This window comes from Sorex fumeus, unplaced genomic scaffold, assembly GCF_029834395.1.
Source record: "Sorex fumeus unplaced genomic scaffold, SorFum_2.1 ptg000018l, whole genome shotgun sequence".
Taxonomy (NCBI): Eukaryota; Metazoa; Chordata; class Mammalia; order Eulipotyphla; family Soricidae; genus Sorex; species Sorex fumeus.
In genome coordinates, this window is record NW_026606075.1 from 28,532,994 (window position 1) to 28,556,885 (window position 23,892).

At 43.5% G+C, this 23,892-nt stretch overlaps 1 protein-coding gene across 2 annotated transcripts in view; it reads right to left on the bottom strand.

Moving 5' to 3' along the window:
* Window positions 1-9,053: 9,053 nt before the first annotated feature.
* FCHO2 (FCH and mu domain containing endocytic adaptor 2) overlaps window positions 9,054-23,892 on the bottom strand; it is an 89,877-nt gene continuing 75,038 nt past the window's right edge. For both annotated transcript variants that reach the window (XM_056112522.1, XM_056112521.1), the window contains exons 20-25: window positions 22,123-22,278; window positions 21,659-21,791; window positions 17,523-17,722; window positions 16,388-16,452; window positions 11,694-11,858; window positions 9,054-11,537 (exon numbers count right to left, since the gene is read on the bottom strand). In XM_056112522.1, the coding sequence (XP_055968497.1) occupies window positions 11,515-11,537; window positions 11,694-11,858; window positions 16,388-16,452; window positions 17,523-17,722; window positions 21,659-21,791; window positions 22,123-22,278 (742 nt within the window). In that variant the 3' untranslated portion in view covers window positions 9,054-11,514. The remainder of the gene's footprint in view (window positions 11,538-11,693; window positions 11,859-16,387; window positions 16,453-17,522; window positions 17,723-21,658; window positions 21,792-22,122; window positions 22,279-23,892) is intronic.

Here is a 23,892-nt window from a genome sequence, read left to right on the forward strand (position 1 = left end):
GACATCCCGTGGAATCCAGTTGGTAACAGCTCTAGTCCAGCGATCGTCTCTAAATCTCATTACGTGACCAACCCATCTGATTTTTGATGCCTTGGCAGAAGAGACAGCGTCCCTGATTCTGGATCATCGACAGAGGTCGGAACTCCAGATTCTTTCTCTCATTTGAGTGAAACGTGATATTCCAAGCATAGCTCTTTCGATTCCTCTTTGGGAGACCCGAATAGCGTTCTCATTCTGTTTTCTTAGGGCCCAGGTCTCTGAGGCGTATGTTAATGCAGGAAGAACAGTGGAATCAAAGAGATGTGCCCGGAGCCGGAAGTTCTTTGTCCTCTTAGCTATTTCTTCGATGCTCTTGAAGGCGTTCCAAGCCGCTCTCTTCCTCCTGCGCAGCTCGGGTGCCAGGTCATTTGTCATGTTGACTTCTTGACCTACGTACACCTAACTGTTGTATTCGGAGATGGTCGTTCCGTTGAGAGTGAATGGAGCGTCAGGAACAAGGCTGTTTCTCATAAACATTGTCCTCGTAAGATTCAGCTGTAGTCTGACCTTTCCACACTCACGGTCAAAGTCGGCCAGCATTTGTGCCGCTTGGCTGATGTTTGGTGTTATTAAAACAATGTCATCAGCAAAGCGGAGGTGGTGTAGTTGGCAACTACCTATCTTCAACTCTCATTCCTTCCCATTCCAGTCATGGCATGATGTTCTCGAGGGGGGCACTGAAGAGTTTCGGTGAAATGGGTCACCCTGCCGAACCCCTCGCTTGACATCAATGATTACTTCTTTGTAGAATGCTGAGATCCTGGTAGTGAATCCGTAATACAGCTCACGGAGGATCCTGATGTATTGAGTTTGAATGCCCTGATTGGCTAGGGCTTCAATGACCGCTTCCGTCTCAACAGAATCAAAGGCCTTCTTTAAATCAATGAATGTTAGACAGAGTGGCATCTTGAACTCCCGAGAAACCTCAATGAGCCTTGGTTATCGTGTGGATATGGTCAATGGTGCTGAATCCTTTGCGGAACCCGGCTTGCTCACATGGTTGTCCTTCATCTAGGGTTCTGCTAATCCTATTCATGATGACTTGAGTGAACAACTTGTAGATGACAGACAATAGGCAGACTGGACGATAGTTGCCAATGTAGTGGATGTCTCCCTTCTTGTACAGTACTACAGTCCTGCTGGTTTTCCATTGGGACGGAACCTTGCATTCAGACAAGTAGCGTGTGAAGAGCCAAGTCAGCGTATTGATGAGTACTGATGGCAGGTTCTTCAGGTGTTCAGGTCTGACCTTGTCTGGGCCGGGTGCTGTTTGTTTCTTTACCGACGAAATGGCGTGTTGGATTTCAGAAGGGAGTACATTGGGAACAACATATCCATCCTGTGGAATTTGGTATGTCGGCAGATGGACATGGCTATCGAAGAGATTTGAGTAGAAGTCACAGATAATCTTCTCCATTGCCATTCTGGAAGATGTGATAGATCCATCAGGACGTCGGAGGGCAGTCATCTTGGTCTTGTAGTTGGCGAAGGACAGGCGGGCGTTACAAATACTTTTCCCGGCTTCTGCTGCATCTACCAGCACTTCTGCTCTTCTCTCTTTGAGGTCTTCCTTGATCGCATCTCTGCACTGCTTTGCGAACTCGGACATTCGATTGAGGTTGCCTGAGGCATGCGCCAAACCACGTTGGCAAATAAGCTCAAGAGTTTTCGAAGACAGGCTTTTTTTGTGGCTTTGGGGATTACTAATAGAGAATATGGTATTTTTATATATTTGTTGGGTTGAGGGAGTAGAGATTGTGTTTAAATAATGGATTAGGTCAGAGAGGTGGAGAAACATTTTTCTGCCCAGGCCATTTGGATGCTGGAAACCTTGGAGATCGAGTACTGTATGATACTGGAGATCCTGAGTTGACATTTTTGCTTTGTTTTGAGGAGGCTATCGACACAGATGCCTATGAAGAAGGAAATTGATTGGGGGTAGGACTAAGTTAATCATTGCTTATTGGTAGTTCTGGTTTTATTAGAGCATTTTCCCCAAGTGGGTGATACTGCCCCCTGGTGGTCTAAACGACTGGGCGGTAACAGCCTCCTGCCCAATGGGGTCAGGGGAGGGGGCTGTCGGTTTGCTTACGAGATAGATTTCCAGTGGAATGCACATTCTTTTATTTTTTATTTTTTCCTGAAAAGGGGAAAATATATCAAGTCAGTTCAGGGACATCATAATGGTAAGAGGAAAGAGAAGAAATATTAATCACACCTGTTAAGGTTTGAAATTCGTGTTGCCATTGCTTGAAAATGTGAAATAGATTTTAGCAGTACATTTTCTGGACAAATTTTAGTAATAATGGTATGATCTTTGGCTTGCTGAAAGTTAAGATGTGGTAAGAGGAGTGTGAGAGCTGAAAAATATTTTCTCTAGTGAATGATGGTCTAACATTTTAAAAGCCATGTGTATTTTTCTCCAGTGATAATACAGAGATGGTGGTATACAGGCCTACAAGCATATACAGGCCTACAAGCACTACTGCTTTTGTCCTGCCCCTGATACAGACTGGAAATTAAGATTTTTTGGGGGGGGGGGGGTCATACTCAGCAATGCGCAGGGGTTACTCCTGGCTCTGTGCTCAGGAATTACCCCTGGCAGTGTTTAGGGGACCATATGGGATGCTGGGAATCAAACCCGGGTCTCCTGTGTGCAAGGCAAATGCTATCGCTCCAGCACCAAGAAAAATTTTTTTTTAATTTACGCACCATGATTTGCAAAGTTGCTTACAAAAGGGTTTCAGGTATGCATAGATTCCACATCCAGTGGGTAAGGTGTTTGCCTTGCATGCAGCCGACTCGGGTTCGATTCCCCTGCCCTTTTCAGAGAGCCCGGCAAGCTGCCGAGAGTATCTCGCCCACATGGCAAAGCCTGGCAAGCTCCCCGTGACGTATTCGATATGCCAAATACAGTAACAGCAAGTCTCACAATTTGTTGTGAGACGTTACTGGTGCCCGGTTGAGCAAATCGATGAACAACGGAGGACAGTGCTACAGTGCTACAGTGCTACATTATAATTATTGTAAAACGCTATTAGGTTTTACACTAGCTGATCTACTGAACTTACTGTTTCCATGATGAACATTGTACCTTGTAAGAATAAAATGAGGATAGGAAAATGGAACTCGCATACTAATAGTCCCATAAGATACTATAGTAGACTAAGGAAATTGGACAATCAGGAAATCATATCTATCATTTTGGAGGGCGTGGAGACGCACTCAGAGTTGCTTAGGGGTGATTCCTGGCTCTGTGCTCAGGAGCGACCCCTGGCAGAGGTAGGGGAACATATGGTGCTGGGGGTAGAAGCAGAGTTGGCAAACTCCTTACCGGCTGTTCTTGCTCTCTGAAGTAGCAATTTGATTTAGGTTAAACTAATGATCATATTCAGCTCATTCTGGCCCTGCTTAAATTCACAAAGGTTCAAAATGTATCTGACAGAAAGTGAAGTTCACACGGGAGTTTTCTAAAGACAAGTGGAACATGTCCCAGAAGGGGGGTTTTCCTGTCAGGCCTAAGCTCATCTGAACTGCCATCTGCACTCTTCCTTACCATGCCTCCTTGGGCGACCTCCCTGAATGACCTTCCTCTTTAGGTCTTAAACACTCCCTGCAGACTTTCTGTTGTTTGGAACAGGGGCCCACACCCAGTGATGCTCAGAGCTTACTCTGGCTTTCACTGTATTACTGTCACTGTCATCCTGTTGTTCGGCAATTTCCTCGAGCAGGCGCCAGTAACGTCTCTATTTGTCCCACTCCTTAGATTTTAGCAGCCTCTCCTTACTCGTCTTTCCCAACGTTTGGAGACTCTTTCAGGGTCATGGGAATGAGACCTGTTAGACTTACTGGTTTTGGCATATCAAATACGCCATGGGGAGCTTGCCAGGCTCTGCCCATGTAGGTGGGATACTCCGGGTAACTTGCTGGACTCTCTGAAAGGCATATATGTGTGTGTGTGTGTGTGTGTGTGTGTGTGTGTGTGTGTGTGTGTGTATATTTCTATGATTTGTTGCCAACTGTCTGAACTCCATCAAACATGGTGTGGTAATTGTGGAAAGTGGGTAGGAAGTGTCTTATGATATGTTGTGCGGCCACTTCGCAGCCATGCGGTTCGGAAAGCGGTCTGGAGTGTGGCAGAGGTTGGGTAGTGGAGGTCGGCTGCTAGGGTTGGGTCCCTTGGGGTGGGGAGGGATCTCGCCCACCCCCCTCTGGGGTGCCCCGAGTGAAAACAGCCTGGCGCGGAATCTCTACTCTGGCTTTACATTCAGGAATCACTCCTGGCTGACTCAGGGAACCTCCTGGATGTTGGGGATTGAACCCGGGTCAGCTGCGGGCAAGGTAAGTGCCCTGCCTCCTGTACGATCATTCCAGTTCCTTCTCCCTATACCTCCTATACCTAATCTCACTATCTACTTGTAGAATAGTGCTAAACCTTTTTTGGGGGGTGACATTTCTATGCTGTACTTAATTCATTAACAATAGTAACATTTGCTGTTTCTGAAGTAGCAGTAAACCATCTCTTTAAATGGTATAAAACATTCCTAAGGACTAGACATAGATGAATCAGCACAAGTTACCCAGAGCACAGTGAGCCATGCAAACTGAGTGGGGGGCTGGGGCCTGCACACACAGGCTCCTTCTGGCTCAGCTAGCCTGTCAAACTGCCCCTGGCACTGCCAAGGGGAACTGGCCTGCCTCCACCTGGGCAGGCAATTCCCCAGATGTCTGTGGAGTCAGTGACCTAGAACCCATTTTATAACCCACACTAAATGTAGAGAACAAGAACAAGTGTCCATATCCACAACTACAACAGGCTCTGTTTAGTACCAGCCACACCTGAAGCCTGACACGTGGTCGTGCATTTTACCGATCTCAGCCAGGATCCTGGTGGGGGTTATGCTAAGAGTCCTTTCACATTTCAAAGATGTGCACGAAGTGTGGGCTCTGAGCCTCACTCCCGGTGGCTCACAGAGGCCTGTGCTTCCAGAAAATTAATGAGATCACATTTCTAGAACCACAGGGCCACAGCCAAATAGCAGAGAATGTGCATGTCACCTTAAGCTCTGGGACAAGGAAGTAGCATTTTTGTAACTGAAAGGATTAACAAGTAGACTTTCAAGTTGCAAATTAACAGAATTATAAAAAGCTACCAAGCTGTGAAGGCAGGAGCAGACTTGCATTAATAGTTTGACATGACTGTTTCCAGCGAAAGCTCCAGGAGGCACCCGGAGCTAGCGCCCACCATATCTTGGTGCTTAAGAGGCGGAAGTTTATCTATGGGATCCTGTCTCACTGGCTGGCGGGCAATTTAACACCTCATTAGGAAAACAGGTATTCTCCAGGGTTTACTTTTGGGAGGCTGGCCCCAGACATGGGTGATAGAGTAGATAGCTTTCCTTGACTGCTCTATGCAATTACAGGTGATAGGAGGTTTGCAGTTCACATTTTTTAAAAAGAGACACAGAAAAAAAATCACAACAGAAGTTGACATTTCTAGGACTTTTATACCAAAGAAGATAATATCTGGAATATTTAGTAAAGTCATATAAAATATGCATGCTTCAGAATGTTTGACAGAGCACTTCTGGTTAATTACTGAACTCTGGCAGTAGGTATGTCTTATCTACCTTCCTCATAGTTTCCTATAAACTAAACTCTCCCTCCTCCCCTCCCCTTTTTTTTGGCACACCCAGGGTGTTTAGTGCTTATTCCTGGCTCTGTGCTCAGGGATCATTCCTGGAGGGGCTCATGGGACCATATGGGGCTTGAACCCTGGCTGACCACTTGCAAAGCAGACTCTTTATCTGCTCTGGCCCTCACAAACTGGCATTTTTTTGTTATTAGCAATCCTCTATTTTACATATTTCATAGTTTTTCAGAAAAGTATACAATTTTTTAAATGCCCTCTTGGAAGGAGCTATGCTAGCATGTTCGACTTCCAAACCCCCTAATTTCTGAGACACTTGGCTGAGACTTGTTACTTACTGTGCAGTGTGAAACAAATGTTCCAAGTTGCCCACTGACTATCAGCCCTCTTTTTCCCTCCCGCCAGGCCCTCCCCAGCCTTGATGGAATCTGCCCAATTACTACAACTGCTGACTAAATGCTGCGGGTGCCATTGAGATGACAGAAAGCAGCTGAAAGGATGCTCAAGTGTATACTGTCAATCACCGTATCTCAAGCAGCAGCGGTGGTTTGGGTACCCCAGCCAACGGCATTCTAAAGTAAGCGCAAGTGAACCGGGCAAGGTAGACTGGAGATGGCCTCAAAGCCTGCACGTTCTAAGAAAAACTGGTCAACATGGACTTAAAGTGCAACCTATTTCTAAAGCTAATTTTGCAAATAGTATTTTTTTTTTTTTTGGCTTTTTGGGTCACACCCAGCGATGCACAGGGGATCGCTGGTCGCCTGGCAGTGCTCAGGCGACCATATGGGATGCTGGGAATCGATCCCGGATCAGCTGCATGCAAAGAAAATGCCCTACCCACTGTGCTATCGCTCCAGCCCCAGGAAGTTATTTTCAAATCACTCCACTCATTCATTGCTTGAGCTCAAATTGTTAAAAAGAAAAAAATAAAATTTAAAGTTGATTGGATGGGGACAAAGAGTTGGCCAGCAACAGCAAGGAAATGTGCCTGTTCCCTCAGAGATGCCGAGGCTGACCTCTAAAGCAGCTGGCCCCAGTCATCCCCACAGCCCCTTCTCCTTTACCCAGGGCTTCAGCATAATGTGAACTTATATGCCGATTCTAATTATACACCTGTAGCTCTGTAGCACTGTCCTCCGGTTGTTCACCGATTTGCTCGAGCGGGCACCAGTAACATCTCCATTGTGAGACCTGTTATTACTGTTTTTGGCATATCAAATACGTCACGGGTAGCTTGCCAGGCTCTGCTGTGAGAGCAGAATACTTTCAGTAGCTTGCCGGGCTCTCCAAGAAGGGTGGAGAAATCGAACCTGGATCGACCGCATGCAAGGCAAATGCCCTAACACAACAGAGTCATAAAAAAAACCTGCCGGGCTGGAGCAATAGCACAGTGGGTAGGGCATTTGCCTTGCACGCAGCCGACATGGCCAACACAGGTTCGATTCCCAGCATCCCATATGGTCCCCCGAGCACCGCCAGGAGCAATTCCTGAGTGCATGAGCCAGGAGTAACCCCTGAGCATCACCGGGTGTGACCCAAAAAGCAAAAAAAAAAAAAAAAAACCTGCCAGATAATCTTTGCTCTTATGCCTAGTCTGCTATGCAACAACAAATTTAGAGCCGAATCACAAAATGGATGGAGCCTGAGCCCTGAGTTCCTGTCAGGAGTTGGCTCCTCCTTCAACCTTCTGAGGATTGTGGCACAAACCAGTGTCTCAGAGGATCCAGATCCTGACATGCTGGGTTGTTTATGATCGTCACCAGCATCACTTTAAGAGAGGTAGGTGCCTGGGGCCAGAGCAATAGTACAATGGGTAGGGCATTTGCCTTGCATAGTTGACCCAGGTTCGATCCCTGGCATCCCATATGGTACCCTGAGCACTGCCAGGAGTAATTCCTGAGTGCAAAGCCAGGAGTAACCCCTGAGCATCGCCAGGTGTGACCCAAAAAGAAAAAAAAAAAGAGAGAGGTGCTTGGGTTGGGGAGAGACAGAATTAAGTAAAAACAAAGATGAGAATATCGTATAAATGGTACAGTACCATCTGCTTTTTCCAAATGTTCAGCAGCTCTGACCTCAACTATTGTGCTAACATAGATTTGGCAACTTTTTCAATACTTAGGGTCATCCTTTTTCGTTTCCTCCCCGCCCCCCCCCCCCCAAATCTACTCGTCAGTTTGATTCAGTTTTGTGGTCATGCCTGGGGGTGCTCAGGGCTTACTACAGGCTCTATACATAGGTATCACTCCTGGCAGGCTTGGGGACCATCTGGGGTGCCAGGAATCAAACCCAGGTTGATTATGTGCAGATGAAGGAAGTGTCTTCCCCCTCCACTTCATTTCTCTGTTCCTAAGTCCACTGGTAAGTCTTTGGGTTTGTTTGTTTTTGTTTTTTGGGTCACACTCAGTGATGCTCTGAGGTTATTCCTGGCTTTGCACTCAGGAATTACTACTGGCAGTGTTAAAGGTTAAAGGTTAAAGGTGCCACATTCAAGGCTCTTTCAGAGTTAGGAGAATGAGACCCTTCACTGTTACTGGTATTTGGCATATTGGGTACGCCACGGGGAGTTTGCTAGACTCTGCCGTGTGGGCAGGTTACATTCGGTAGCCTGCCAGTTTGTCTAAAGTAGGAATGAGAGGATAAGATGTTGCGTGGCCGCGAATGCGGCCTCACACTTCTGGGGGTTGGGTTTTAGTCTCTGAATCTTGGCCGTTGGTGGGAGTACACAGCGCCAGGGGGCCAGTTGGTGGGTGTGACCCCCACCTACTGGAATTTGGAGGATCTGGGTGGAGGATACCCAGCCCCAATCCGAGTAGACTTGGAGATCTCGGCCCTGGAACCCGCGTGGCTTTGTTCCTCTGCCGGTACCTTCATGTGTGCGGAGAGTGGTCTCAGCATGGTGGTGGCTGGTTCTGGAGGTCTTCGGCTGCCGGAGCCCTGGTCGGGGCGGGGAGGAAAACTCAACCCGCTCCCCTCCAAGGGGCCCCGGCGAGGACAGCCAGGCGCGGGGGCAGGAGACTCTGCGCTGTTGTCTTCTGGGAGCTGGGTTTTATAGTCTTGGTACAGTATGGTTTTAATATTTTAAGACTTAAAGTTGTATTTAAGATTGTGTTCTAAAGCAACTGATGAGAAGAAAAGCTTTTGCTAAGGCTAACATCACTTAGCAAATACATTTAGTAACTGAAAAAAATGTTAAACAGTCTAACATTTTCCTAAAGACCAACTGAAACTAATATATCTAAATCTGTCCAAATGGTAATGTAAAGTTCAAAACCACTCACTCCTCCTGCTCCTCGCTTACCTTGCCCTGATGTCCATGATCCATGACATCACTATAACAACAAAAGTACAAAGACAAATCGACTGATAAATTATATATTACATGTTTATTAAGGGGCACAACTTTTATGTAAAATTTACACTTTGTGAAAAAATCAAAAATATTTACAAAATTTGTAAGATAGATTTATTCTAATTACAACTCAAAGTAGTAAATAACAATTCTTGAAAACTCACATTTGTTAGAGTTCTGTGTTTACAAATTCTTGGTTAAAGAGGCAGCTACAAAATTTGTCACTATACATAAGCAAGAACCAGCTTGCTAAATATATTTCCATTGAAAATCTACTGTTCTTTTTTACACCATTAGTGAACTTTTAAGTGGAAAAGAAATCAATATAAACTTATATGGCTTCACATGGCTTCAAAACTGTAACCTACACCCAAGGCAAATTTATGTATCACCCCTCGGTATGAAGACTGTGGTAATTAACAAAGTGCAGAAGTTTAACCATTTCGTTAATGTGTACATTTTTGGGTAATACTTGATTAAAAACAAACATGGTGAGTATAATGGTGTCTGAATTCCAATAATAAAACATTAACTGCCCAATAAAAGCAGTGTGACTGCAAAGCAGTTGCAGTTAAGATTCCAGTAAAGGACTGTTATTGGCATTTAAAAGAGCACAACAGAAGAGTCAGAAATTCTAATCTTACTCACTATTTAGTAAAGATGAGTATTTTTGCAAATTATCTTATGTGTTCCTTTAGTCAAATCTAAATTTAGAATTGGGCTAACACTGAATATATAGAAAGCACATACCGTGTTATAAATATTGCTAATGAGTAGATTTTCTGCTGTTTTTAGTATAGCAAGACATTACATAAATGTCTAGTATGGGTTTTATTTTCTGTAAAGCTTAACAGAACATTAGTGGTTTTATATAAATTATTGTATATGACAAATTTATTATTTCTACTATGGAAAATGCAGGACACTGGTATTAATCCTTATAAATAAAACACCATTTGTAAATTGTAACTCTGTCCAAAACATTTAATTCCTTCAATTACTCATGACTTGCTATAAAGTTAGGTTTATTTTTACTACTTAATATTAGTTTAAGAAACGCTTCTTCCAATACTTAAAATACGTTCCCTATTTTTAGCAGGTAGCAACAAAAAGAATAAAGACATACAAACTAGTCATTTTTCCAGTGGTTGAAATGAAAACAAATGGTGATATTTTTCTCTCTAATGCCAACTCTTTCCTAAAACACATTCCTCATAAAACGTAAAAGTCATGCTCTCAACACATTAAGTATATAAACGCATAGATTTCCAATGATAAGAGTGAAGGGAAATATTAAGATGCCAGTTACCAATTTATCCTTATAGCCTGTCCATCAGTTCCTCCCCTTGTCCCACCAGAACCACAAATTAATCTGTTTTAAGAATTACATACTTTTGATAAGATTCAGGTCCAAGAAGGTAATCTTCCCTGCCCACTTAAATAGATGCCATTAGGTACTTTTCTTTCTTGTGGCTACAGTGTATCATTATCGCTAAAGGAGTGAGCCAGGACTTTTAAGTATAAATTATTTTTACTCTGAATTTCCTTCCTAACTCTGCAGCCAAAGGATATTTACAAAAGTTGCAAATCTGGGGGGGGAGGGGGGAGCATGACCACAGTATGATTCTGAATAGAAGATCCAGACTGTGAGGAAAAAAGTGAGGCACATTAATGAACACAAACTGGATAGGCACATTTCTGGTATTTGTTAGTTTTAAAAGGCACACATTATGCAAATCCATATAAAAATAAATTAAATCTATAGCATTAATTCATCAAAACAATCACAACTTCTATAAAGTTAACTAACTGCAGAATTAAGTTTCTCTGCTGTCTTTTGCAAGCTTATTTTTAAAACACATTGCACTTGGAAGATTTAAAAAAATCATATAAAATACCATTTACACTTTATTAATGCTTAAATGATAATCAAATTATAAATTTTTGCATACAACTGAAACTCTGGTCTGATTAATTTTATGGCACATAACTCAATTTGATTGAGTATTCTAAAATTAACATCATCCAAAACTTGGAATTCACATTCTCTTTGTATCCATTCAAATCAAACTTAGTAATTTCAAAGTGATCTGACTCTAAAAATTTATGGAAAGCTAAATTATTTTGTGCTTGCTCTCCTGAAATTTTAGGCCTGATATTACATTATAACCTTTTTAAACAGACACACTGAAGGTAATTTGAAAATTCAGCCTATGCAAGCTCCATTTTACTGAGAATCTGAATGAATGTGCTTCCTGAATTATCGCAGTTGATCATTTACAGCATTGAAAAATCACCTCAGTGCTATTTCTGTCAATGACTCACTTCAAAAGTGCAATTTCATGTTTGTAGTCAGCTTTCAAATATGTCTACGTTTCAGAGACACAATGCAGGTTAGAATAGTGTTTGAAAAGAACAGGTGATGCAGAGCGGCAGAGCTGTCCTCCTCCCTGGAGCCAGCCACTTTCTGGGTCCATCAGCAGTCAGCCAGGTAGCGTCCTGCAAAACACCAAGCAGCCCTCTGCAGTTACCATTCCCCACGGCACCGCAGGGTCTCCTCACAGGTGCTGCCCCCTCGGTACCCTGAGACAAAGGGGATTTCCGAGTGCCAGAGCTTCCCTGGCAGACAGAGAAGCTCCAGGCCTCCCGGCTTACCAGTGGCAAACCGCTTCTTCACCAAGGACAGTCGGTAGCCGGTGCCCACGAGCTCGATGTCCACCCCAGAGAGGGTGTTTCCCTCACTGAGAAACTGCACGGCCAGGGTGGCGGGCTTGCCGGGCCCTTCGGAAAGGTCAAATTTTGCCCTGAGGGATCCAGAACCTACACGAAGGAGAAAAAAAATAAAGATAACTAATAAATTAATAAGTGCTGCTACTACTACTACACAGGTAACAGACAATTTCAAGCCAGAAATAAGTCAAATGAGCAAGTCAATTCTCGGTTCTAGGTTACAGTCATGACAGGTACCCAGTAAAACGATCACTGTCCTTTCTTCCCCAAAGGAGACTTTTAAAAACGAATCCGCATTTTCATTAGAGTCCACTTTTTTTTTTTTTGGTAAATCCAAAAAACTTTATTTTTTATTAGATCACCATGAGATAGTTAAAAAGCCTTCACGATTGAGTTTCAGTCATACAATGATCGAACACCCATCCCTCCACCAGGATACATTCTCCACCACCAATGTTCCCAGTATCCCCCTCACCCCCACCCCGCCATCCCCATCACACCTACTGCCTCTGTGGCAGACAATTTCCTTCTTACTCTCACTTTAATTATGAGCATTATGGTTTGCAATACAGATACTGAGAGGCTATCATGTTTGGTCCTTTATCTACTTTCAGCACACATCTCCCATCCTGAGCAATCCCTCCAACCATCATTGACTTAGTGATCCCTTCTCTATACCAGCTGCCTTCTCCCCCAGCTCTTAACCGGGGGCTTCCAACTGAGGAGCAAGGGCAAGGGACACTTCTCATTGAAGTCCTCTTGATCTAGGCTTTGTTATGTCCTCTCAATCTCTAGAGGTATTTATTATTTTGATTCCTCTGCTATATACATGTTGAAGTGTTTTAGAAAGAAAAAAAAAACTCAATGAAGGACAGCTCTGAGGGGCATCCTAAGAGAGACAGAGAGAAAGCTGAAGGGAAATGCTGAACACGGGGGGGGGGGGGGGGGGAACAGAAGGAAACACAGCCAGGGCTGTCGTGCTATTTTCTAGTCACCTATATAAAATTTAATTATCCTAACATTATTCAAAACAGGCACTTCTGAGACTCTTGGTCTTTGATATAACCATTTATTCAACATACCTTAGGCCAGCAGCATGAGAGAAAGAGTAATCAAATAATTATGATGATACATGCTACAAAAAAGGCTCTCATGGAAGAAGTGTCTGTCACAGAGGCAGGCTGTGGTGAAGGGTCTGGGGGCCAGCTGAGGGAAAATGGGGACACTGGTGGTAGGAAATGTGCACTAGTGAAGGGACTTGGTGTTGGAACACTGTATGACTGAAACCCTTCATGAACAACTTTGTAACTGTGTATGTCACTGTGATTCAATTAAAAACAAACAAACAAAAAAAGCTCTCATGAGTCATGTGCATGAAAGCGCAAAGAATATGAGGGTGAGGTCTCCGGCAGAGGAGACAGAGCACAGAGGAGGGAGGGGGCAGGGTGAGGTGAGAGAGCCGCATTTAGACTCTCTAGGAGCTGAATCCAATACAAGCGAGGGTGTTTCAGGAGAGGACAGATGCAAGAAACTGTAGACTGCAGCACTGTGCTCCCGTTGTTCATTGATTTGTTTGAGCGGGCACAGTAACGTCTCCATGGTGAGACTTGTTGTTACTGTTTTTGGCATATCGAATACGCCACGGGGAGCTTGCCAGGCTCTGTCGTGTGGGTGGGATATTCTCGGTAGCTCGCCAGGCTCTCCGAAGGGACAGAGTAATCGAACCCAGGTCAGCCATGTGCAAGGCAAATGCCCTACCTGCTGTGCTATCACTCCAGCTCATGCAAGGAACAAGTTCCAAGTATCATCCTATGAAATGTACAGCATGATCACAGGAAGCCACCCAAGATATGGAAGCCAGAAACACTGTGGAGAGTTTACAAAGGGAGAGGTGCAAAACGCAAGGATGACGCCTACATATGGCCACTGTCCACTTAAACTCCCACATGGCCATGATCCAGAGACACACAAATGAATCCCACACCCGAGCTGCAGAGATGACTCTGGACTTTGCAATAGGCCACTTTTGCTGGGCCTACTGCAGGTGCCGTCTCTCTCTCTGCCTGTCCCCTAGGAATCCCACTGGCCGCCATCTTCTAGAACTCAGCGAAAGCTTCCAGGTATGGATGGCGATGGCAGCAAACGCCAGGCCTCACGGGACAGGGGAGGAGTTAGCCCTTCTCCATCCCCCCCACCCTGATGGGACTCTGAGATGATGCTCACATACGGCCACCTTCTACTTAAGCTCCCACACGGCCACGATCCAGAGACACACAAACGAATCTCGGACCTAAGTAACTTGCTGCAGCGATCTTTCCAGACCCTAATTATTAAAATTTTAGAATTCCTAGAGCGTATGGCCACTCTCCCAGCTGCGCAACATTATACTGTATTCATAACAAGCAATATAAAACACATTATCACACTGCCTTTTCCGCAGGTTTGAGTGGTGGTGGGACTGGTCTCAAAATATCGAAGGTAACCAAAGTAGAGAAAGAAAGTACTGTGCAAATTGTCTGCTGCACAGCCAGGGGTAGTTGTGGAATGGTGGTGGTGGTTGGGGGGGGGGGGGGGGGCGGGAGGAATACTGGGTATTTTGGTGGTGGAAAACGTGCACTAGTGAAGGGATGGGTGTTTGATGAGTGTATGATCAAAGCTCAAACATGAAAGTTTTGTTACTGTACCTACGGTGAATCAATTAATAAAGGGGGGGATGCAAGGCGGGGAGACTACCCCAAAGTCTAGGAGCCCAGGTGACAGAAAAAGTGGATCAGCATTAGTGTAAGGAAAAGGAAGAGGGCTGGAGTGACAGCACAGCAGATAGGGCGTTTACCTTACACGCAGCCAACCCAGGTTCAATTCCCAGCATCCCATATGGTCCCCCAAGCACCGCCAGGTGTAATTCCTGAGTGCAGAGCCAGGAGTAACCCCGTGCATTGCTGGGTGTAACCCAAAAAGCTTAAAAAAAAAAAAGGAAAAGGAAGAAGGGAATGCACTTGAAAGTTACTCAGGAGTTGGGGTCAAGAGAGGAGAAAGGAGCACCTAGGAAAGTTCCCAGGTTTCTAGTTAAGAGAAACGGGTAGAACTGCTGGGCAGCAAGAGTGGCTTTCTATGACTCCCCGGACTGAACTGCAACACCGATCCAGCCCAGACTCTTGTGCATGGTGGCAGGAGACCAGTGGGAGAGCAACTGCTGCCTAATTCCTAACCATTCTTCAGCCTGAACATTCGATTCCTAACCACGGCACAACCCTTCACAGTTCCTCACATGCAATTCCACCGTGTGAAAGCACCACCACAGACCAAGAGCAGACACTCTGTCTCTCCTCACGCTTGAGAATTGTTTCTTGTCCCTCTGCTGGGCAGACAGAGAGAACAGAAACAGATTTCTAGTTTAGTTAATATTCTAACTTGGATATTTCTTCTTCAAAGCTGACAAACCAAATCAGAACCACATTGTCAAATTTTTCCACAGAGACAACAGTATCTTACTGTGAATCTTTCCATACATAGAGATAATACCTGAACAATACAAGGAAAATACAAAATAGCTGGTAAAGAGACTGGTGGGGTTTTTGTTTTTGTTTTTTATAATTTCATCTGTGGGCCACATCCGGCAGTGCTCAGGTCTTATCTGAGCTCAGGGATTACTCCTGGGGAGGCCATATGGGATGCTGGAGATTGAATCGAGGTCAGCCATGGACACAGCAAACAAGCTACCTGCTGTACCATCTCTCCGGTCCCAACATCTGTGTTTTGGGGAAAGGGAGGGAAGACTTGGGCCATACCCAGGGACACTCAGGGCTGACTCTTGGGTCTGCACTCAGGGATCACTCCTAGTAGTGCTTAGAGTAGTTACCCTGGGCCCAACTGGTGGCTAGTTTTAATAAAGAGAAATGACCAGGAAAGGTTACCTTAGAATGCTGGGATACTCTGTTAAAATTTTTTTAAGAATCTGGGGCCAGAGCGATAGTATAGAGGACAGAGCGTTTTGCCTTGCAAGCAGCCAACCCAGGTTCAATCTCTGCCATTCCATATGGTCCTCCAAACACAGCCAGGAGTAATTCCTGAGTGCAGAGCCAGGAGTTGCCCCTGAGCATCTCTGAGTGTGACCCAAAAAGAAAAAAAAAAAAAATTTAAGAATTTGTTTTGTAGGGTGTTCAGGCCACATAGCACTGAAGATCGAGCCCCAGGGCTTTGAACCATGACAGGCATGAGCCCAACCATTTGAGCTAAGTCTCCTGTCCCTGTTACAAGAAGCTGGAAGCCTCTGGGCAACTAAGGTCAAATATGTTTCAGCAGGTCACTGAGCTGGGATAGTGCTAAGCATTTTAGTGCTCATAAACACGCACAGAAACATTCACATGATTCACATGAGAACGTCACAGAAAAACAAAATCTTTTTCTTAGAGAAAACACACACAGTCTAGAGGGTGAAGAAATGTGCAGAGCTGCAGCAGGCTCTTATGCAAGGTGCTAACTTCCCCCTAGTGGTCAATTCTGGAACTGTAAATGAAGTGACAAGAGAACACTTCCAGAGCGTGGACCACCCGCCCCCCCACCTCACCCTCACCAGACCCATTTTTGATGATGACCTTCTAAACAAAGCAGGTTCTTACCTCCATTTTCTGATTTTTCAGAAATACCAGACAGCTTCCAAAGGGCTTTCATCTGCTCTGCATTCCTATAATGAAAAATGTTTTCAGCACAGTATCTTATAAAGGTACTCAATACATGTGTATGCTCAATAAACAAACACATTCTAAATATCTCACTAGAAGAACTAAACTGACCTCAATAGAACTAAAGTTACCTCAATTCTACCTGTGAAAAAATGTGTCTGTGAAATAGATTCAATGATCTTTCTCAATTAAAGGAAACTTTTCAAATTGTCTAATTCTCCTGTCTACCGGTCAGACAAGGAATATGGGAGAAGATGGAGGAGATGGTTCAGGACACTTAATGATGGAGGAAAGCACTTCACTGTTAAGTGGTGAAGCAAATATAAAGGTTGGTGAGTCTACACCAATAATACTGGAAAGGTCAAGAGGGGTAGTTAAATATCAAAGTACGACCATTATGTACTAATAGGTGTTCCTTTAGCTATGTCAGATGCTAGGTGTAAACCTGTAAAATTACTGTTTTTGTGTTTGTTTACTTTTAATTCAGGGAGTTAAAAAATCTGCTTAAATTATTGTTAAAGTTATACTCAATCTTTCAAGTCTGGACGATGACAGTAAAACTGGTTTTGTTTCATTTGGAATAAAGCTACTATGGTCCCACTGACTGTGCTCAGGGCCTCCTCCTGGCACTGTGTTCAGAGGCCATTCCTGGTGGTGCTCAGGGAACCGAAGGGTCCTGGGTATGAAACCCAGGGTTCCCACACACACGCACTGGGCGCTCTGGCACTACCTCTCTGGCCCCAACAGCATCTCTTACAGCACTGTTTTTTTTTTCTTTTTGGGTCACACCCGGCGATGCACAGGGGTTACTCCTGGCTCTGCGCTCAGGAATTACCCCGGTGGTGCCCAGGGGACCATATGGAATGCTGGGAATTGAGCCTGGGTCGGCCGCGTGCAAGGCAAACGCCCTACCCGCTGTGCTATTGCTCCAGCCCCACAGCACTGTTTTTAACGCTAAAACTTTCAGAACTGAAACCGTTCACGTCTGTAAGATGACTTTCACAATTTAAGGTCTCAAAGTTGGGGGTAGCAACAGTAATTCAGCAGGAATTCAGAAATCTATGGAAGTTACCAGACTGCAGGAGGAAGGGACTGCATGCCTGTGACGCCTCCGCCCACCGGCACCACCACCTGTATGTTAGAAAGCACGCCCGGCACAGCCATCGACTCCGGGTTGTACTTATAATCCACCCTGAGGTCGGTGGTGCCAGCAGCACACTTCCAGTATGTCGCAAGATTCAGAGGAGTGGACTGAATACCATTTGATGATACCTTTGAAGAGAAAGCAAACTGTCTTAGCACTGAAAAGCAAACAAGCATCACACATGGAAAGTACACCTACACACATGAGTTAGCAGAATCCAAAACAGAATGAACAAGCTGTCTGCTGCTAGACAGAGTTAAAAAAGTGGACTCATTTCGGGTCTGAAGCAAAAGCACAGCGGGGAGGGCACTTGTCTTGCATGCAGTTGAACTAGGTTCAATTCCTGGCATCCCATATGGTCCCCCAAGCCTGCCAGGAGTGACCCCTGAGCACTGCTGGGTGTGGCCCCCAAACAAACAAACAAACAAAACCCCAACACATTTCAAAGGTCTAGGAGTCCATCTAAAAGGTGTAGACCAGGTAAAATTTTACCCATTTAGATAAAAAAAAAAAAGCTTGTAAAAGATACTGCCCTGGCTCCAAATGGAAAAGCTCTGGTCCAAGCTTAGTTGCACAGCTGAGAAATCAACATGTAATCAGGCAATCGTTGCTTATGCACATAATTGTTGGTGCTAAGCCAGGACACCAGGACGGGCCTCTGGACGCTGCTCTGCAAGCAGGAAGCAGAAACCAGGCCCCATTTTCACATTAAGTGGGCAAGCTAAAACTTGTGAGTCCAAAGACCTGCAAAAGCACAGCACGCTCTCATACACCCGCCTAGCCATACATGATCTTGGCAGTACAAGGCAGCAGTTTCCCCTTCTCTTACACATCCTTAATCTGGATTGACCTTCAATATCAGTATGAGCCTTCTCTCTGCCCTATGTGTGACCGACCACAAGAATGTGGGGGACATAATCTGTAGAGCCTACGTGTCCAGCTCCATATCTTCCTCTGACGATTTAATCATGACAACATAGCTTTGACAGCATAGCTTTGACAAGACAAAGTATACCCTGACGTTCCCTTGACGAATGCTCATCCTGTAACTGTTTGTACTCTCTTTAGTGAGTCTTTCTCCGTGATGAAGTCACTAGGATGTAAATGATAAAAAATAGAATAAAAGGAGCCCTCTGGCAGTTGCTCTTCATCTCAAGCCAGACTGAGCCTTGGTCCTCCGAGCTCTTCACACTCCTCTCGTGTGTCTTGTCTCTGTGCCTCCGACCAATTGATCAATTACTTCATATAACACGTAATATCTGAACACCTTTCAATAGCCAACACAAAATTCTAAGGCTCATTATGAAGCAAAGGAATTCATCTAAAACAGAAAAGGATGTGTCACCATGGTCGTTCTGCAAGTCTTGAACTAGAATATGCCAACTTCAATGTTCAATTTCAATCAGGACTCACAGAAAATGGCACAATTTCTTGTGATTCTTTAGTGCTTCATTCAGAAGATTCCTTTCCTGTAAGTTCTACCCTGGTTGACACTGAAAATGAATTTTCTTTATCCTACCTTGCCCTCTGGCACTTTCCCTTCCTCCATGCAGGACTCATTCTTACTCCTGCCACCGTAAGGATCATTTCTGATAGGTTCAGGGGACCATATGAGGAGGTGCCAGGGATTGAACCTGGGTCAGCTGTGTCCAAAGCAAGCGCCTTAACCACTGTACCATCACTCTGACCCCAGGACTCTTATTTCTAACACTATAATTTATCTATTTATTGTCTATCTTACAAACTTCTATCAGTTAAGTAAGCACTAAATATTTGTTTAAAAAATGATAAATGAAAAACTGGAATAAACTTTAGCCAGTTTAAATGGTGTACTTTCTTTACTCTCTTATTTAAAGTGTAAACAATACAGAAATGTATGAAATGGAAAGTTTATTCCTTGTCCCCTCACTGCCCAATATTAACAGCCTGATACATGTCCTCCAAGACAGTTAAGCCATATGCAAACATGGATCCATTCCCAGGCTTTTCTGCAGAAGGAAGAGGAAGGTTTTAGGCTTGGGGCCATACCTGGCAGTGCTCACCCCTGGTGGGCTCAGGGGACTATATGGGATCCCAGGGATCAAACCCAGGTTACCCACATGTAAGGCAAAACACCCACCTGCTATACCATCACTCCAACCAGAATCGTCCCATCCTTAATGATTACAGTATTTAATTTTCTTCCTCTATTAAGGTCACCATACGGGGAGTTTCCTAACAATACTGCAGTGAATATCCTTTTTTACTTATTTCCGCCCCAGCCCACTTGTGTGATTTCTGTAGAATAGATTTCAGGAAGTGAAATGGTTGAATTAAAGGTTTCATCTATTCAACAATCTAATAGATCTGCATTCTAGAACACTATTAATCACTACTCCTTTTAATAAGTGGTCATATTTCTCTTACTAGAGAAATCTTTTCATTTTTGTCAACCTGATATCTAAAACTGGTAACTCACTGTTACTAATACTCTTAATGTTACTTGTTCTGATTATGAGTGACATAGAAACTTGACTGTAAATTCTCAACTGAGTCAACTTTTACTTACTGATTTACAAAGGTTCTTTGGAGGAAGCATTTGGTCTATATTTAAATATTTTTCTTTCAGATTTATTCTCAGTGCTGTTTGAAAATTTGTCCTCACAAGGTCTGGTATACAAAGACACATTTATTTTTGTGTCAAGTATCTCACTCTCATCCTGCGCGGCTTCTAGGTTTTACATCGTACTTAGAAAGATCTCCCACACTTCATGATGAAAATGGTAATATACATTATGTACACAGAGAGACTCATATATTCACCTATTTCTTTTTCTATCTATCTGATTTCTCTTACTTCTGTTATACGTTTAGCATATGTGGATTTTATTTTGGCTAAGATCCTGAGATCAACCTCATTTCCCCCCAAATCTTTAGCCTACTGTCCCTAAATATTTATCGAAAAAAATCCATCATTTCTATTGCCTAGAAATGCTCTATTATAATATATGCGATTTTCCACTTATTCTTAGCTTATTTATAAATAAACCGTTCCACCTATTGTGTTAGTGCTTCAACAGCTTGAAATGTGTTGCCTTACATTAAGTTTTTCCACTCAAACAAAAACATTACTCCAAGATATAATTTAAAACATTTCTTTAAAAAAATTTCAGTGGGCCACAGTAATAGTACAACGGCCACGTAATAGTACAATGGGTAGGGTATCTGCCTTGCATGCAGCCAACCTGGGTTTAATCTGTGGTATCCCATGGGGTTCCCCATGCACCACCAGAAGTGATTCCTTAAGCGCAAAGTCAGGAGTTCACCCCTAAGCATTAGGTTCTTTGTAAATCAAAGTTCCTTGTAAATCAAACATACTTTAATTGGAGATTCAATCACCTTATGTAGCACTGTAGCACTTCCTCCCGTTGTTCATCGAGTTGCTTGAGTGGGCCCAGTAACGTCTCCATTGTGAGACTTGTTGTTACTGTGTTTGCCATATCGAATATGTCACAGAGAGCTTGCCAGGCTTTGCCGTGCAGGTGAGATACTCTTGGTAGCTTGCCGGGCTCTCTGAGAGGGGTGAAGGAATTGAACCCGGCTCAGCCGGGCCTGCAGCTTGCTAGGCAAACGCCCTACTGCTGTGCTATCGCTCCAGTCCATTAAAATTTTCACAATCTCCAATTTCAGGTGTGTTGTGAAGATCATTGGTAATACGACGATATCATTTCCAAGTGGAATTGGAAATCTTATTTTTATGTCATTTCCAAAAGCAAAACAAAAAATTTTGGTGGGTCAGAGTAACTAAACGGGTAGGGCATTTGCCTTGCATGCTGCTGACCTGGGTTCGATCCCCCAAACCCCATATGGTCTCCTGGGCACTGCCAGAGGTGATTCTTGAGCACAGAACCAGAGTAAGCACGCTTGTATGTGGACCAAAAATAAAACAAACCAAAAAAAATAACAAAACAAAATTCTAGTATTGTAGAATGACCATATCCATGCCATAGAATTCCTCTCCTCATCTTCAGAATTCTACTTGTGACTATGTTGATTTTGGATGTCTACAATGACATGACACTGACCTGATACTTGAGTACATCGACGTTATAGTATGAAGCAGCTGGGTTCTGCTCTGAGAGCTTCTTGAGGTAGACCGTCACAGCTTGCATGTTCATCCAATAGTCTCTCGTGTTAGCATCACACTGGGAAGGGTCACTGCACACACAAGAAACAGTTATTATGATCTGACTGTGCTTTTCTGCGGTGACTGGGGAAAGACTAGACAAAAATGAATCAAAAGATAGATAAAAAAAATTAAACTTAGAGAATAAAGAAAGGAACACACAGCTGAAGATAATGACAAGGAGGGGCATATTAGAGAAGAATTTAACAGTAACTACAAGCATACTTCCAAAAGTTAAAAAACAAAAACAGATTACTGTTTAATCACAATAATTTTGAGGTCCTCAAACTGAATTATTATTGCTTTAAGGAAAAGGAGAAAAATTCTTTAGAAATTTAATCTTCAAGACAAAAGTACACAAACCTGAACACAAGTTGTGCATTTGGAAGAATTTGCTCTAATCTGCTGATATTTTTCACTCGGAAACATAGGACAGCTGGTGATGGATTGCTAGTAAAAACTTTAATAATTCCACTTGGAAACGATATTGTCATATCACCAGTGATCTTCACAATACACCTGAGATTGAAGATTATGAAAATTTTAGATGAGTTATATAGGGTGACTGAATTGCCAACTGAGGCATAATTGATTTACAAAGAACTTTATCTTTCATATATGTACACTTCTTTCAATCTAACTACAAAAAAATGATTCCATGCAAAATGATAACCTCGTCCTTTTTGTCTAAAATTAAATGCCAACACAAATGCAAGCACACTGGAAACAAGTCATTTGCTGAGCTCACCCCCTTGCTATCCTAAATGTCCATTTATAATCTCAATTTCAGACTTCCTGTTCATCTAACAGCCACTTCCCATTTCTCAGCCCCTTCTTTCTTAACATATCTCCAATATCTCCATCTTCATCAAAACCTCCATGCTCCACTGTGTCTAGAGCTTATCTACTATCTTCCCTCATCCCTTCATACCCTCGTATTCCTGGAATTTCCTGATCCCTCCTTATACATACTCCTAAACATCCCTTCCTTGTTTCTTTCTTACTGTGACTATTTGGCCAAATAATGATGGTTAAATTTAGCTCTTTATGTATGTTCAGCTTTCCCTAGTCGGACATAACCAGGAAAAAACCTATAGTCATATTGACAGAATTCTCACTTAAGCCCTTTTTGGGGTTCCCTAAAAATTCCCTTATACTCCCTATATTTTTTCATATCTTATTTCCTCTCTAAAATGAAATATTCTCTCCTACTTGTAATCAATGATTTTAAATTTTACCAGTCTCACACCAAATACCTGACCTAATTCTGCCTTTTGCCTTCCCTCCTGTATCAACAGATCTATGTGCTTCAGACAATCCTGCCACTCTGCATGGAATCACATTTTTTACACACTAAAGATTTTACTCATGCAGGTAACCTCTTTTGCACACAGTCAATATGTTCCATAGATAAGAATCAATCCCATCAGCATACACACGGAATACCTTAAGAGATATAAACACAAAATTCTCCTCTGATTCTACCATCTCTCCCACTACTGTTTCATCTCTTCCACTTGGAGCAAAAATCTTGAAGAACTGTCTATACTTACTTCCTTTCAATGCACAGGTCTGTATTTACATCCCTTCCACAACTGAATGTCCTCCAAGCAGGACTGCATTTTCACCACTTTTTTTTCATTTTGTCACATTGCTGTTGTGAAGGTCCAATAACCTTCAATATTGTTAATGTCAGTTTCTGTTTGTTTGGGGGCCACACCTGGTGGTGCTGGGGATGGAAACTTGGCTTCCCAGGTGCAAGGCATGTACTCCTGCCCTTTGAGCCACCTCCTAGACCCAATGGTTCATTTTCCTGAAAACTGTCAGCAGCATCAACTATCGCATCATATTTGCCTTCATGAAACAGTATACTCACTTGTATTTGGGACACTCTCTACTGGTTCTCTCATCTCTCCTATTGGGGGCAATCTCAAACCCCTTTGCTGGATTGATTCCTCCTGTTTTTCTAAACAGGCCAGGATTTAGTTCTCATAAGATCTCTTTCCTTTTCCAAGGCCCTGGCTTTGAGTATTAAACACAGTAATGACAAGTAAGTATTTTCTCTCTACCCTGGTCCTCCAGAATCTAGCTCTGACCTACAGAATCATGAATTCAACTACCAATTCAGTATTT